At 43.1% G+C, this 17,080-nt stretch overlaps 3 protein-coding genes across 3 annotated transcripts in view; 1 reads left to right on the top strand and 2 right to left on the bottom strand.

Moving 5' to 3' along the window:
• The window catches only part of utp4 (UTP4 small subunit processome component), a 12,729-nt gene extending 11,216 nt beyond the window's left edge, over window positions 1-1,513 (bottom strand). The window contains exon 1 of the mRNA XM_088298837.1: window positions 1,001-1,513. Coding sequence (XP_088154963.1) covers window positions 1,001-1,159 — 159 coding nt within the window. The 5' untranslated portion in view covers window positions 1,160-1,513. The remainder of the gene's footprint in view (window positions 1-1,000) is intronic.
• chtf8 (CTF8, chromosome transmission fidelity factor 8 homolog (S. cerevisiae)) lies at window positions 1,477-4,557 on the top strand. Its single transcript, XM_088298839.1, has 3 exons — window positions 1,477-1,688; window positions 1,810-1,933; window positions 3,715-4,557. The coding sequence occupies exons 1-3, from the start codon at window positions 1,669-1,671 to the stop codon at window positions 3,976-3,978; spliced, it is 408 nt and encodes a 135-aa protein (XP_088154965.1). The 5' UTR covers window positions 1,477-1,668; the 3' UTR covers window positions 3,979-4,557.
• Window positions 4,558-8,017: 3,460 nt separating this feature from the next.
• On the bottom strand, window positions 8,018-15,939 carry has3 (hyaluronan synthase 3). Its single transcript, XM_088298838.1, has 5 exons — window positions 15,921-15,939; window positions 13,001-13,094; window positions 12,381-12,928; window positions 9,523-9,624; window positions 8,018-9,450 (listed from the first exon to the last, which is right to left on the bottom strand). Exons 2-5 carry the CDS (start codon window positions 13,092-13,094, stop codon window positions 8,521-8,523), a joined length of 1,674 nt encoding a protein of 557 aa, XP_088154964.1. The 5' UTR covers window positions 15,921-15,939; the 3' UTR covers window positions 8,018-8,520.
• Between the last annotated feature and the right edge of the window lie 1,141 nt (window positions 15,940-17,080).

Genomic DNA, 17,080 nt, shown 5'->3' with positions numbered 1-17,080 from the left:
TTTATTAAAAAAACAGGACATTATTTCAAATTGGCAGTGCAGAAAACGCACAAATGTAAATTTTCATTTATTTACGTGTTTGGTCCATGACATTCATCGGAAAATCTGCTAAAACGTTGATTATTGTTTTTCCAAAAATAAAAGCAGATGTTTGCAAATCTCTTATTTTGAATCAAAGAAAAAAAAAAACTAAATCAGTCTGCTTCAATAGAGATCTACAGAAATCTCCAAATGTTTACTTTTGGGAGAATGATATTCCGCAGATTTGTTAAATTTTAAGTTTAACAGTATATTGGAATGCATGTATGTATCTTTTAATTGCTGAATGTCTAATTATGATTATCTACTGTTGTTCTGGGCGGCACGGTGGCCGACTGGTTAGCACGATGGCCTCACAGTGAGAGACAGCATCGGGCGTGGGTTTGCATGTTCTCCCCGTGCTTGCGTGGGTTTCCTCCGGGTACTCCAGTTTCCTCCCACATTCCAAAAACATGCATGGCAGGCCGATTGAACACGCTAAATTGCCCCTAGGTATGAATGTGAGCGCGGATGGTTGTTCGTCTCTGTGTGCCCTGCGATTGACTGGCAACCAGTTCAGGGTGTCCCCCGCCTACTGCCCGAAGATAGCTGGGATAGGCTCCAGCACCCCCCGCGACCCTAGTGAGGAGAAGCGGGACAGATGATGGATGGATGGATACTGTTGTTCTTTGGATTCCTGAGCAAATTCTTGGACAGGAGCATTTATCTTGATAGTTGACTGGTTAGCTGGTTAAATGAATGACACATTTCTCATTAAATTTAAAAAGTGCGCATTAAAGAACTTTGTGGAACTTCTCTTTCAAAACCGTGGAAGTTTAAAAAAATCTGTTTCAAAAAACTATGCGGCAAACTAGGCAGGTGTTCTCAAGACATTGCACACCAACGGAGCAATTTGAATTGTGTACTAGATTGAACTGTGACAGAATTACAATGCTATGGAATGGATGAGTGAGCGTCCTACCTTCTCTTGGAAGTAGTTATCAGCGAAGTTGAAAACCTCCACAGTTCCATCTGCCCGGGCCACTGCAAGCCTCTCTGTGCGGCTATTGAACGCCATGGCTCGGATAGAGGTTGGCATGTAGTCGAAGAAACGAACCCGGTGCACCTTAAACTCGCCCATTTTGTCCAAAAGTGAGAACCACGCTCAGGTGGCACCTCAATACGAATACCAGGGGAGCCTGGCAAACACGTGATTTTGCAACGTGCTAGCAAAGCGAGTCAAACAGCGAACACATCGAACAACAGCGCGTGTATGGTGGCCGGAAGAACACGTTCAAGAAGCTAAACAATGTGCTACCCAACACCAGATGTAACTTTACCAAGTTATAATAGAGTCTCGCATATCTTCGAGAGAATTGACACACACTTGAAAAACGTAGGAAGCCACGTTGAAGACCTCCGACCCGGAAACGGACAAGAAGCCAACCACGTCCAACCGGAAGTACGTCATTACAGGGCGAAACATTCAGCTGGCGGGAAATGTGACTCGCGTCATCTACCTGTATAAACAGAAGTCGGACCATTTTTTTCGCTCTACCTAATGTGATGATCTGCATTACTTTTGAATGCCTCCATGGTTTATTGTTCACTTGTGATTTGTTAACGCATTAAGGAGGACGAGTGTCCACAATGGTTCAAATAGTCATAAGGTAAGAGGCGAACAAACTGATGATGGAGATAATGATTCCTACATCCGAGGACCCGTTTAATTACGTGTAATACCTGAAGCTTGTTGCCAGTAATTAATGTGGTTGACGACTGTTTTTGTAGAGGAAGTGTTGATGGCAGCATTCCTCCAGAGTGGCTGTTGATCGAGCTGCAGGGAGAGATGATATCTAGACACAACTCTGGCCTCGCAGGAAATGTGATGGGAGACCTGCTCTACACCAAAGAGGTCAACGATGAACACGATACGAATAATGGAAGATTTGTTGACAGAAAATTGTTAACCTATTTGCTGACACTGAACGACACAGAATAATCAAAATACAACGCTAATCCAATATTGCTGCTATCCAAAGCGAAACTTAACTTAAAACCTTCAATTGTATTAATAATATAATATAATATGTGTAAATGGAAAAGCAGCAGGGCAGCATGGTGGACAACTGGTTAGCACAATAGCCTCAGAGTGCAGATGTGCAGGGTTCGATCCTGGCTCCAACCGTCCTGCATGGAGTTTGCGTGTTTTCCCTGTGCCTGCATGGGTTTTCTCCGGGTACTCCGGTTTCCTCCCACGTACCAAAGACAAGCATGGTAGGTTAATTGAACACTCTAAAATGTCCCTAGGCGTGAGCACGGATGGTTGTTTGTCTTTGTGTGCCCTGCGATTTGCTTGCAACCAGTTGATGGTGTACCCTGCCAGCTGCCCATCTCCCCTGTGACTCTAGTAAGGAGAAGCGGCTTAGATAATCAATGGATGGAAAAGTAGTAAATAATAGCAATTGGAGTGTGTGGCTTTTGCCTGTTCTCCTGGTGCTGGTGTGGATTTTCACTGGGTACTCTGGCTTCCTTCCATATTCCAAAAAACAAACTTGTGAACATGACAGAAACCGCAATACAACTTTTGCCTTTATTTTATCAAACACTTAACATAAGTAAAAAAATCACTTTCACAATTAAAGTGCAAAATGTTACCATCTTAAGTTGCAGTTCAGTGGCAACTTAAGATGAAGAATTTAACTCTTGTCATGGTGACATTTATACAGACGTCAGACTACATGAGTGTAGCCCGATTTGGTCTTGTAGAATATTTTGAGTTGTCTTGACGCATCGTCGCCTGTGTAGTGTTACATACGATTGGTCGTTTGGCCTCTGTGACACTTTACAACCATCCATCCATCCATCCATCCATTATCTGTACGGCTTCTCCTCACCAGGGTCACGGGGGGGCGCTGTAGCCTATCCCAGCTGTCATCAGGCAGTCGGCGAGGGACACCCATAATCGGTTGCCAGCCAATCGCAGGTCACACCGAGACGAACAACCCTCCGCGCTCATACTCACACCTAGGGGAAATTTTGAGTGTTCAATCAACCTGCCATGTATGTTTTTGGAATGTGGGAGGAAACTGGAGTACCCGGAGGAATCCCACGCAGGTACGGGGAGAACATGCAAACTCCACACAGGAAGGCCGGAACCGGAATTAAACCCACGACCTCTGCTGTGTCTCACTGTGAGGCCATCGTGCTAACCAGTCGGCCATCGTGCCGCCCCCGCTTGACAACCACCACCATAAAAGTGTGGCATGTCAGAAATGTTGGACGTCTCAGAGACTATAAGCTGCAATGTGTTTGTTTACAGAGTGAACTAGTGGCTCAAGGACGAGGCAGCTGAACATCATGTCGCTTCTCTAATATGCTCCATGTAGGAATTTAATACATCTCTGTACTGAAGTACAAAAATCCAAATAAAAACACATTTAAAAAAAAGAAAAAATGTCCGCAACCTATCCAAAATGGCACCACAATTTACTTTTGGGTCCTGACCCATCAGTTGAGAATCACTTTTCTAGATGTTCCCTGTGATTGCCTTGCCAACCCCCACCCCTTAAATGTATCTACCTTGTTACAAAGCAAACGCCTGCCCAAGTGTTTTCTGCACTCTGGTTAAATCAGAGCTGTTTGTTCTCTGTGCTCTCTTGACTCTAATCTGTCCGTTGTTCTTTCTCTTTCCAGGGGTTACCTGTGTTAATTGTAGGACATCACATATTGTACGGGAAGCAGGTCAAATTGGAGAAACCCTTTGCTGTCCTTACTAAGCATTCTACCCAATCACAGGACATTATGGGCAGCCCTGCCAACCACGATGCTTCCCAGGTTGTCATGGAAACAGAGCAGCATGGCTTCACCTCCTACTCTGTGACTGCGCTCATCAAGAAAAAGCTTATCTTTAAGACACGACCCAAACCCATCATCACTAATGTACCCAAGAAAGTATAGTGTGGCTGGACGGCATGTTATGTGTTTATGGAAAACCGACTTTTTAATGTTTGTGTACAAGTAGTTAGGTCTCGTGTGCCTGCCACTCATTCTCGTCAATCAATAAATCTTAAATCATCTGCTTAATTTTTGCCATTCTCCACCTCAGTCCCACTCTAAAAGGCTGGCTAATGTTCCAGAGCGAAAGAACCACTTTGACGATCATGTCATAGCTAAAAGTTAGGCAGAGCGTCACTGCTATCGCAGATTAGCTTTATCTAACACTGTGACCATCATTAGCTTCTGATAATGCGGACTAACTTGTAAATAAGTTGGAGGGGGGCAATATTTAGTGTGCGTGTTTGGCAATGTAACACAACAAAATGCTTTCATTGTATTTGGTGCTTCCTTATTTTCTACCCTCGCCTTCTGATTGTAGAAGCCAGCTGTTGAGTAAGGCAGAAGAGGAGACAACACACCAATGTGAAATATTGTCTCAATTCCTGTTGTCACTGTATGGGCTGCCTGTCATTGTATTAGCATTCAGTGTTCTTGTTTTGATCAATTGTATTTTTAATAAAGTGTTAGGTGTCATTTTTATGTTTTTTCTTGTTTCATCCGCGCATTGACTCAACTGTACTGTACCTCACTGCTGTTTCCTTGGCAACTTTCGGCAATCGGAGAAAGGGAGTGGGAAGACATGCAGCCATTCATCCATTTCCTGTACTGCTTGCCCTTATTGCCAGTAATTCAAGGGCACATTTTGACAACAATTTACACCTATGGGCAATTTAGTCTTTAAATCGGGGTCAGACTGAGGCAGACGTGCTAATCACAAGCCTACCATGTTACCGGAAGCAGACATGACTCAAATACTTATGAGACCATAGATTATGGAGAAGGTCATACACATGTACTCTATATTAAATCTCAACTACTACAGTAAAAACAAAAATAGTTTACAGCGTGTGGATGTCAGCGTAGTGGTTAGCTTGCATGACTTCTGTACAGGCATTAGGTGGGTAAAGTTCCCACACAGTGATGTTGTGAAAGTGAGTACAAACAATTATCTGTGATCCGTGACTGAATTGATTCAGATGCAAAATGCATTCCTGTAACGTGCCCCTTTTGTAAAGAGTCCTGCAAAATGTCATTGTTTTGCAAGTCCATTTGGTAGTTGTCAATATCAGAGGCTAATGACACAAGGAATGTCCAATTTTATTGGTCAGATAGTCACCATTAGTTGGTTTGGTTCACCAGAAATAATTCACACAGAGATTATTTGATCACCTGGTTAGTTTAGCGAGTGGTCTTGTGGCACATCACGCGGCATGTTGACAGATTATAACGCAGGGGTCCTCAATCCTATTCCTCGAGAGCCGGTGTCCTGCCTGTTTTCCATCTCTCCCCGCTGCAACACATCTGATTCAAATGATCAGACAATCAGCACGGTCAGCAGAAGCTAGATACGGATCCTGATCAATTGAATCAGGTGTGTAGCAGACGTGGGAGACCAGCCCTGGAGGAACAGGATTGAAGACCCCTGCTGTAAAATCAACGTATTTCATGTGTTTTTTGATGAAGGTGACTCCCTGATTGTGACCCCACCCAAAGGAAAAAAAAGCTTTTCTGTTCATCCCAAAAGAGTGAATGGAGCAATTCATTAAATTGCTGTGGCACTCATGTTCACCTTTTCTCACGTTTCTCACACACCTCCCTCCCTCTAAAATGCATTCACACACACGGGTAACATACTCAATGCTGTGTTGTGCGTATTGAGTGTCCAAAGGGAGTGTGAAGCAGTCATTTTCTACTAGTGTGTCAGAAAGGTTCCAGAACTACGACCACAAAATATTTTTCAAATTTTCGCACTACAAATTTCCCCCTCCAATATGGGATAGACGATCAACTTGATTCATTCATTCGTTCAGTGCGCATGAAGCTTTTATAGTTATTTAGAGATGACCTAACATGCATGTTTTCGGCAGAGCTGGGCACTTGACCCTTTTTTGCCGGTCAGCCCCCCCGCCCGCCGCAAACATGTTACGGTTCCAGCCTCGACCCTCTGGCCTTATTCATAAAAATTGTCGCCCCCCTTTAAAAAAAAAAAGCGTCCGTGGATTACGCCGCCACAAGTGAGATGTTTACGGCAGAGCTTTATATAAACATCATTAGCTGGCTAATTTACTATTCAAATCCGCTTACCTCATTATGGGCTTATTCTGGTCTTATCCGTCTACTTCTTCTTATTCGTCTCATTCTTCTTTTGAACGTGCCCAAAGCAAGTAAATACGCAGAATTAGTGTTGTAGGGATTGTGGTATTGCGCCCCCTCTTGTAAGGTATGCCCCATAAGCAGGTGAGAAGTGCGGGTTACGTGATGTCAGAAAATGAAAATACAGGCACGCTTCAATGCACACTATCACTTCAACAACATAAACAGTTGGTAGTGGTGCTTTTGATGCCTTTGGAAGCAATTTTTGTCGTTTGCCCGTTTCCCGAATAAATTCATCACACGCACAAGCGCCGGACTAAAATCAACCTGAGGCCTTTGATAATCAAATCCGTTGTTTAAAATTGACTTTGCTCCACGACATGCTGAATGAAATACAATCATGGAAACATACAAGTATGAATGAATGGCTGCATTGTGTCAAAGGCAGAGCACGCTTTACTGACTGAGAAACATTCCAGTGATTTCCTGAGATCATCATCAGACAGGAGAGATCTGAAAGTCAGACACCAAATTGTCCTGGTCATTTTGCTCGGGTGACTTGGGGGGCAAAAAGTGTGAAACAGCAAACACAAGGTTCCCAAGTGTCTCACAGGGAAATGTCTTTGGTCCTCAGTTACAGTTCCAGATATTTTCTTCTACATTTCCTGTAAAAGGTCAAGTGAACAGCGCCCTTTGGTTAAAACACTACTTGCTACACGGGTGATGCTTTGGCACCTCAGATTTGTATGAAAGGGATGAAAAAAAAAAAGAACATCAGAATTACTAAGATGAAAACAAATCATCAGGCCAAAATGAGAAAAAGAAATGGATTCAAAGCAGTAAATTAAATCTGACATGGTACAACATTTCACAAGTTTCGAGCGGTTGACATTGCTTTTGGATAACCAAGTTTTCCGGAACATGTTGCTTTATAAGTTGGGAACACTCGCCAAAGTCAGCCACTCTGTCACATTCTCTCTATGTTTTTAACCTAATCCTGAATATGGCCACTACAAAATATTCGGTTCGGTTTGGTGTGGTGGTCCATCGTCTTGGCTCTGAATTTCAAGTAAGAAAGTTTCATTCCATGCTCTGTAGAGCTGTGAAGTGGCCTTGTGAGTACATTCATCTGCACCAAGAATATTTGAGTTATTTTGAGTTATTTTCATTGTGGTTGTCTGCTTGCTTATCATGTTGCATTTTGTGAGCGCCAACTGGATTAACTGCCTAACGCCAGATGTCTTTCTTCATGTAATTAAGAAATATCAAAAGTTTGGGTTGTTCACTCCACTGAAGCCACAAATAAGATGACTTTTTTCGTTTTTCAGCACTAGAAACGTTATGATAGTGAACGCCAATTGTAAGTGCAAAATGAGACATTTTTATTTATGGAGTTGAAAACAAAATCTACACCCCCAGGTACTTTGTGCAATTTGTTGTTTGGCATCAATTAGGGAAACATATGGCATTTATGTACAGCTAAATCCAAAATGAATCACCAGTGTAACTGGTGTTATTATTATCGCTGCTACTAGTTCTGTAAAACTGTAAAACTATTCATTGTGATATCTCTCAGTAAAGACATATTCAGTACATTTTGAAAAAAATTATTAAGTGCTCCAGAATGTTTTATGCTGAGCGTTATCGGTATCTTTAAATGTGTTGGTTTCCTGAAACTTTTATAATAAACTCCAATTGTAAAATAAACATGGAAATACGGTCGTTAATGTTTTTGGTGAGTATCTTTGGTCACTTCACTTGACTACACCGACCACCAAATCATTTCAACTTTTGTTAATTCACTTCAACCTTTCACAATTGCATCTGTTACATTGTAATTCAACCTGTTTCCTGCTTTGATTTTTTTTCTTGCTGTCCTTATCTTAATTAAATTGACTTCCTCATTGCTTGTTTAGGTTCTTAGTTATGTAGTTTTATGTACCATTTATACGAAGTTAAAAAAAAAAAGTTGAAATCTGACTTTACTACACTTAATTCCATTTGATGATTTTTTTTCTCTAAATGCATCATTAGCACCAGTCTGGACCGCTTTGTTGTGGTTGCACAGTTTACCTGTATCCATGAACTACGTGAATGATATTCAAAAATAGTGTATGAACACTTGGTCACTCTCTTCGGTACAAGCAGTGTCGTGCTTCATGGATGCAGTCATCTCACAAGTTTCGTCCTGACTGGATCTGCTCCCTGCTGCTTGTATTTCACATCCCCACCTTTTTAGCACGGGCAGTACAGACATGACTGTGCATTTGCTCCAGCAGTTCACAGAGGTGTGAGGATACAGCAGTTGGACTTCATGTTATTGACCTGTCAAGCCTTCTACAGGCAGTTTTATGCCTCGGCATATGGCAGGTGATACTGATCTTCCCTCTTGTTGCACCGTTTGGCTACAATTGCAAGGTAAAGCACCAGCAGAATGAGCCAGTAGCAAGCATACAGTATTGTCCCTGCTATGAGCAAGACCTTTTCAGATTCACTCAATGGCTGCTGTGTTTCACAGTATATTGTATACACAACGCCTCCAAGCAGAACCATTGACCACACTGTCACAGGGATGGCTCCGATCAGGTTTACCACGATCTTCCTGCGCCCTGAAGTTCCCCATCCTGCTTTGTTGATTGTGAGTAAGGCAAATATTTTGGCAGGGAGTAAACTCGACATGTAGAGCAGAGAATATAGCGACATAAAGATCATGACCAGGCTACCACGCAAGAAACAGGCGTAGGTGGCCTTCAGCATCCCAACCAGCTGGACGGTCAACAAGAAGAGCAAGATGTTCCACAACCTTCCACGGTAGAAGAGATGGATGACTGTGGCTACCAAGAAGAACGGGAAGAAGCCAGTGACCACAGATTCATAGGTCATCCAAAGGCTGTGCTTGTGAAACCACAAAGCGTTGTAGAGCCACTCACGGAAGTACGACTTACTCCAGCGAGTCTGCTGGTTGAGCCAACGCAGGTACTGGGTTGGCGTTTCAGTCTGACACTGCGATCGTGCTGTATATTTTGTCTTGTAACCGAAGCTTAGCACTCGGTTGGTGAGGTGACGGTCATCGCCGAAGCTGCACTTGGAGCCCAGGAAGGTTTGATGGTACCAGGCCTCCAGGAAGCGCTGGAGAAGGCAGTTTCTGTACATCCCCAGAGGGCCGCTGATACACTGGACGCATCCAAAGTAGGACTGGCAGGCACGCTCAATATTAAAGGCCATCCAGTAACGCACGCTGCTGAGGAAGGAGATCCAGGAGTCATACTTGTTCAGGATCTGGGAAATTAAGACAAATGGGAAAGAATTGTTCATCAATTGTCAGGAGACATTTTTGTGTTCACGTTCTACCTGAACATCTCCTCCAACTCCTCCTACTGCCGCATCGTCCTCAAAGATCTTCAGCATCTCAATGGTACATGCTGGGTCCAGAACTGTGTCAGAGTCACACACCTGGAAAAGACACGACAGACATATGATAAAGAATATTGCACATTGACTGCTGCCTATATCTTATCCATTAGCCAGAGAACAAATGATGTAAAACAGCTGGCATTTGGAGGTCGTTAGACCGCGTATGCCAGCCATCAATTTTCTATACCACTTAACCTTTTCAGAGCATCCTTGGTTTACGATGGTTCCGACCAACAGTATGTTCCGTAGTCACGAAAGGCAAACAATAGCACATCTTCCTATGTGCACGATCCCAGCTACTTTGCGGACTTCAGCATGTGTTGCTGACTAATCAAGATTTATGTGCATTCAAAATGTGTCGGGGGCACCTGTGCTAAACAAAGAAACATTCCGTCGCCTGTGGTTCTATAACTGGATGTTCGCATCGCCAGCTTTCCAACTCATGGCAGATTTAAAAAAAAAAAAGCAGGACTGGGACTGGGAGACAAGATATAATTTCCTTCAACTTGGTGTCACATAAGACTTGGGTTTTCACCAAAGACTATCATGAACCTTTGGTAGCCCAACTGCGAGTAAATAAATAAATAACTAAATAAATAAATAAATAAATATAAGAATGCCCATTGGGGGCCACACTAATATTAAACTTAAAGTGGAGGACTGCAACTATCCTGTGAGTTTGAGACCCCTAATTTACTGGGAATAAGTACTATGTTTTTTATGTGAACCACTACCAAGGGTTGCTGCCATTTCTGCATTTCTTTTTACTGGTCCAGTGTTGAGGAAGCACAGTGAACTTGTGGTTAGAACTTTGACCTCACAGTTCTGGGGACTGGCATTCAAAGAGCAAATCATGCATGTTATCTTAACTGAGGACTCCAAATTGCCCAAAAGTGTGAATGGAAATGCTGATGGTTGGTTGCCTGTACAGTATGTGTCTTGCGATTGGCTGGTAACCAATCCAAGGTGTACCTCTCTTTCAAATTCAGCTGGGATGGGTTCCAGCTCGGCTACAACAGTAACAGGGACAAATGGTATAGGAAATGGGTGGGTGGGCCATTGTGGATTTCCAAGTAATGCTGTATGATAGCCGTGTCAGTAGGAATAGTATAATAGTTAATTAATTTGAGTAATATTCGTCCCAAAATTGAGGTTCCTCAATGTTTATTGATACGCTCAGTTTAAGTTTAATGCCAAACTAAAACCCAGAATTACATGTTGTGCATTGACAACAACCACATAGCTTAGCCTTTAGTGCGACCATCTTAAGGTAGGCTATTGCTAACATGGGCAATGTTTAGCATCTACAGTATATGACTGTATTGTAACCCTTTAAAAAACAGATATTTGTACGCATACAAACACAAATACAAACAATACAAAAGTACTCACAGTCATGGATTATATTTGTTATCAACCGCAAAGAATGCCTACATATATAAATCCGACACCAACCTCTGAAATCTGATTGGCTGCTGCAACCAGGCAGGAAAGGAAGTGTCATTTTTAAATGTTATTTAAGTGTTGTTAAGTGTTATTTTTTATTTTAATTATATAATTACTATATGGGGCGGCACGGTTGATGACTGGTTAGCACGATGGCCGCATAGTGAGTGACAGCATCGGTCGTGGGTTCTCCCTGTGCCTGCGTGGGTTTCCTCTGGGTACTCTGGTTTCCTCACAAGTACCAAAGATAAGCACGGTAGGTAGATCGAACACTCTAAATTACCCCTAGGTATGAGTGTTAGCGCGGGTGGTTGTTCGTCTCTGTGTGCCCTGCAATTAGCTGGCAACCAGTTCAGGGTATCCCCCGCCTACTGCCTGAAGATAGCTGGGATAGGCTCCAGCACCCCCGCGACCCTAGTGAGGAGAAGCGGTATAGATGATGGATGGATGGAATTACTATATGATTTTATAAAATATCCTATACTATGATCAGAGTATGTCACTGATGGTGTAGTGGTACGTTCGCCTGATTTGTGTGGGTTCGGTTCCCACTCAGTGAAAGTGTCTATGTCTGTCCTGTGGAACTGGCTGCCGACCAGTTCAGGGTGTGGTGCGCCTTTTGCCCGTAGTCAATTGGGATAGGCTCTAGCACCTTCCCGCGACCCTGTACAGAATAAGCGGTGTGGATAATGACATGACATGATATTATTAAAGAACTGTTTTTATCTTGAAGAATGATCTTATTTTTGTTGCTGTTTAATGGCATTTCTGTTCATTTGAAAAGATGATTAGAGATGATGATTTGGAAAGAGTTGCGGCACGGTGGACTACTGGTTCGCATGATGGCCTCATAGTGTAGAGGTTGTAGGTTCGATTCCAGTTCCGGCCTTCTGTGTGGAGTTTGCATGTTCTCCCTGTGCCTGTGTGGGTTCTCTCCGCATACTCCGGTTTCCTCCCACATTCCAAAAGTATGCATGGCAGGTTGATTGGAGACTCTGAATTGTCCCTAGGTGTGATTGTTAGCGCAAATGCTTGTTTGTCTATGTGTGCCCTGCGATTGGCTGGCATCCAGTTCAGTGTGTCCCCCGCCTACTGCCCGAAGATAGCTGGGATAGGCTCCAGCACCTCGCGACCCTAGTGAGGAGCGGCGGTACTGATGAGGGATGGATGGATTTGGAAAGAGTGTTTTGAGGTATGAATGTGCTCAAAGGACAAATTAAAATTGTATCTTAAATGACTATTGTATATAATACACGATAGCTTCCTTCAATGAATTGATAATTGTGGCTGTCGTTGAAATCCATAATCATATTATCAGGACTTTTATCAGTGGGTGGAGTAGTAGTTACCTGCACATAATCCACAGTGTCCCCCAGCGCTTTAAAGGCCGTGTACATCACCTCCCTCTTCCCTCCCCACTCCTGCATGATACAGGAAAAGCGACAACCTCTGACCAGCCGAGTCACGCGTAACGCCTCCTCCATGTGAACGGTGCTCCCTCCACCTCTGACATCACCTCCTCCGCTGCCATCGCTGTGGTAGTTTCCCTTCCACACCATGCTGCCCGCCTGGTCAGCCCCACCCATCACCTCCTGGAAAATGTCCATCATGTAACGGTCCTCTGGTCTGTTCCCATCCACAACCAGCACTACTTTTAGTCCTGGAAAAGAAATCCGCCTGATACTGCGCAGACACTTCCTTAAGTAGTCTGGGTCCTCCTGGTAAGCAGCGATGCAGAGGGCAACAGAACGGCGGAGATGTTGAGGGTGAGTGGGAATCTTCATCCGCCGATGCTCCAGAAAGGCAAAAAGGCTCTGGAGGACAAGGTGGAGGGAGAGGAAGGCACCATAAAGGCCGAAGGAAAGGTGATGCTGCTCAGTTTGGATGAACTGGTAACCTGTAGAGCACACAAAGAAAAGTGAACTCAAATATGTCATTGAAAATCAATGACCACGATAGACACGCTAACCTGTGATATAGGCCAGCAGGATGGTGAAGAGGACCACCGTTGCAAAAAGGGTGGTGACCACGATGTTCAGCGCATTCCTGCAGCGAGAGGTCATCTGAGGAGGCGTTACATAAAAGGCCAACGTTAGGATCAGAAAGTAAATTTAGCGCACGAGAAGACGGGAAGAAATAATGATGAATGTGGAAAAGTGATTTCAGTGGCACATTCATCTGGTGATGCAAAGTTCCACAAATCATCCAAATTGTAAACCAAGTGGTTAGGAATAAGTGAGTACTGAAAGCAATTAACTGTTTAGGTCAATTGTATATATAAAGTGATCTTAAATTCCCACTTTTTCACTGGAGTACTTTTGCCTTTATTATTCCTGAACATTTACCTGAACTTCTCATAGAATAGTTTTGGAAAGTTCTTGGAATTGACTGGAAATGTTCTGCCATCAACGGTGCATATGCGAGTGTTTTGGAATGCTTGAAAAGTACCATTAGTTGACCCAAGTGCCATTTCCTGTTGTTTTTTCAGCAGCCCACATCAGCTGAAAACACATCAACATTTTTCTCTGACATCATGAACGCAAGGACAAAAAATGGAGCGTAGATGTCACAGGAAAATGACATGAAATTGTCATGCAAGACTTCAATTACACTTATACTACTTTTAGCACTCATATTGTTACTATTGATGTGATAGTCGTAAAGTTAGTACACAACAACTACTACTAATTCAAATCAGAAATACTACTACTTAATATGACAACTGATAATAATGACAACATAAAATTCCAATCATTTGTATTTGTTTCCTATTTAGGCCGCCACTACATTTTATTACCACCATAAATCTACGAGCCGTGCCAGAGCTCATTAAATTTCAAGATTAAATATCCAGCCTATACATCAATTGCTCAATCTGTGAAGATTCATCTTTGGGAGTGGATGGTTGTGGGTTTGAAGCCTGCCGTGTGAGGAAAAAATAGAATTGGAACTGTTTGTTGGAGGGATGCCAGTTTGCTTTTCTGAGCATTGGCCATTTTGTATCTCCATATAAATTGGTCCCACCATTTTCATGGATGCACACCATCAGTGTTGTGTCTTTCATCTTCCTCCATCAAGCCCCTCCCCAGACATCCGCTTTGTCAAGCATCTAGCACATCCTCCTACACCGGTCCTCATGAGAATATAGTAGGATTTTAAACAAATTGTAATGAACTGCAATGCACCCTGCTTTGCCGATGGTCGCTTACACAGAGGCATATGGTCTCTTCTAATTCTGAAAAAAAAATAATGATGTAATATAGAGTTTAACTTTATTTTTTTTTTCATATGAGATTCTCTCGAGAATATCCTGGGGCCTTTGTTGACTGGAGTGGTTACATAGCGGATTAAAGGTCAGGCTGGGTGTGGCTCGTGCTCAGGACCATGGTACCTGGAGGTACAATTCTGTCCTTTCATCCTTCACATTTACTCCTCACCAAAAAACCGCCCCACCAGACGACACTGCCCGATATTTATATCATTACATTCAGCTCTGGTAGGCTCATGTACAGTACACGTATAGCTTGGCGAGATGACGTTAAATCTAACTCACAAATCCAAATGTTTTTGTGCATGAGTCTTAATATATTCATAATACGGAAAGCACTTGAGGTGAGAAAATAATGACTTAACAAAATGTACATATTTAAAAAACTAAGGCCACTTGTATGCTAAGATTGAGCACCACAGCGAAAAAGTGGTACTTAATTGAATGTGAGCTATTTGTATTCTATGAATAGGATCCCATGCCTCCTTAACCAGGTGTACGAAAAAAATTAAATTTAAATATGGACAAAATGCACACCAATGTTTGATTTTTATTGAACCAATGTACAGTACATCACAGTATATTCATGTTTCATTCTTCATAACTCTCACAGGCAAAATGTTTTGCCCTGCATGTCATTCCAAATTCCGCCTACTCACGTTCTAGTACAGGACAGTGTAACACCCAGTGTAAGTGCACTTAAAGCATTTTAGTCATCTAGTGGCGAATGGTGATATTACAACTTAAAACTATGCAGTAGTCCATGACAGCAAACACGGGGAGAATATTCAAATTGAACTCTGCACTTCTGAACTGTGTGATGGACGTGCTAACCAGTCGCCCACTGTGCCGCCTCAATGCAATTCAAAAAAAAAAATAAAAGAAAAACTTGAATACTGTTCCCTTCCTTTTCCGTTTTTTTTTTATTTTTTTTATTCAAATTAGCAGTGCTTGACGTGTTTTTAGACTGACAGGTACAGGTTTTTCTTTTTATATCAGCAATTTTACCCTTAATTATTTTAATTTCCACAATGTCCTGCAAGTGTTTTCACATAAACTGGGAAAGAGAAAACTCTTTCCCAGTTTATGTGAAAACGCATATTGAATGTTTATCAGTGTTGGTTGTAGAATTTGTGTCATTTTTTCCTATCATCATCAATTATCCAGAGATTTCTACCATTTCAAGCCGGCCTAGTCTATTCCCTCCGTCTACGTGATAGAAAACTGAGTTGCACCCTAACAAGCAAACACACACACACAAGAAAAAATATATAATTTGTCTACCTCACATTGCAAACACGTTGGCCACTCAAACATGAACACACTCAGCTCTCTGTCTAACTCAACTTAAATGTCGCTTCCGTGAGCTTTTAAAAACTTTTTCCATTCAGTGTCAGTTCCTCAGAAAATGTTTGCTCATGGATGAATACTCTCATTCATCCTCCTTTACAACAAACCCTTGCAATTGAATTCACCTAATTATTGCTTTAAGCGCACTGTTTGAATCTTAAACTAAAACAAGGGGGGGGTTTATCTTTTCTCTTCTCCCAGTGGGCATTAATTTACATTATAAGGACACACTGCTGTCGACTCAGAGTCGGAAATTGAACGACTTCCTTACCTTCCTGATCCAGTGGGCCCACCGTCTTTGTCTCCCCCCAAAGATCTGTCGTCCCGTTCCGTGCGTCCAGCTGGGGCGTCCTCTCCTTCCCTGAGCACAGCGCTCTCCTTGTTCGGTCCCCCTCCTTCCACCAGCTCACACTACATCTTTCTTCCAGTGTGCTCACTTCATTCGCAGGATCCCAAAAATACAGCCGGCAGCTTAAACCACCGCAAGACCACTTCTGTGAGACGGCCTCCCCACCAACCACCTCCTCCTCTTCCACCACCCTCCCCCCTTCGGTCTCCCGGGACACTCTCTGATGAAGCTCTTGAAGATTGGATGCAATCAGTCTAGTTCTTCTCCTAGTTCTCCATCCTGGCTGGCCCACTGGGAGGTCAAAGAGGTCAACAAGGTTGAAGGTTGCCCTTGCTTCATCTTTAGCTCTCCTGCTGTCCCATGCCGCAGTACCAGCTGCGCTTCAAACCTCCGGTGCGCAGATGAGCCTCCATCCTTCTCCCCCTCAATTACACTCGGCTCTTATCTCCCGCCGCCACCGTCCTGTACTGTCCTCACCTCTCTCTCTCTCTCTCTCCCTCTCCCCTCCCTCTCATCCACGCTCCCCCCTGTACCACCTCACTAAAGCTAGACCTTGCCTTTCACACTGCAATGCAGCCAGCGGAATCCGACAAGCCACAGCACTGTTTGAATGCGTGGAGCCACCTTTCGCCTTCACTCGGCCTGACTCAAAGCATCTTTTATGGCCTTATTTATTCTCCCCCCGCCCCTCCTTCCCTCCCTCGCTCTAAGGGTTAGCTGCTGACATGTTGCAGGTTCCATGAAAGAGACTGCCTGCATGGCTCAGTCGGATCAATATGAGGCTGCCACTTACAAATACTTCATTAAGTCCGCCAATAAATAGTGTACATGTATCCTACAGGGAGATGCGGCTGAAAAGGTTTATCTTATTGTAAATACTTAATATTCACACCCCACTGACCCTGGTTGTCTACAAGGTTGACCTTTAGTTTGATGATTGGAGAAAACATGATATGAGAGTCCTGTCCCAATATAAAACTGTTTGATTATCTTTGGGACAATTAGCAGAGAACTAAATTAGACAGAACAATAAAACAGAGTTAAAGTAAAAATAGCCCTTGTGTAGGAAAACTGGATCGACA

This window comes from Idiotropiscis lumnitzeri, chromosome 6 (genome assembly GCF_059441095.1).
Source record: "Idiotropiscis lumnitzeri isolate Australia: NSW breed Sydney's pygmy pipehorse chromosome 6, RoL_Ilum_1.0, whole genome shotgun sequence".
NCBI lineage: Eukaryota > Metazoa > Chordata > Actinopteri > Syngnathiformes > Syngnathidae > Idiotropiscis > Idiotropiscis lumnitzeri.
Note: the sequence above shows the minus strand (reverse complement) of the source record. Positions and strands in the feature narration are given on the sequence as shown.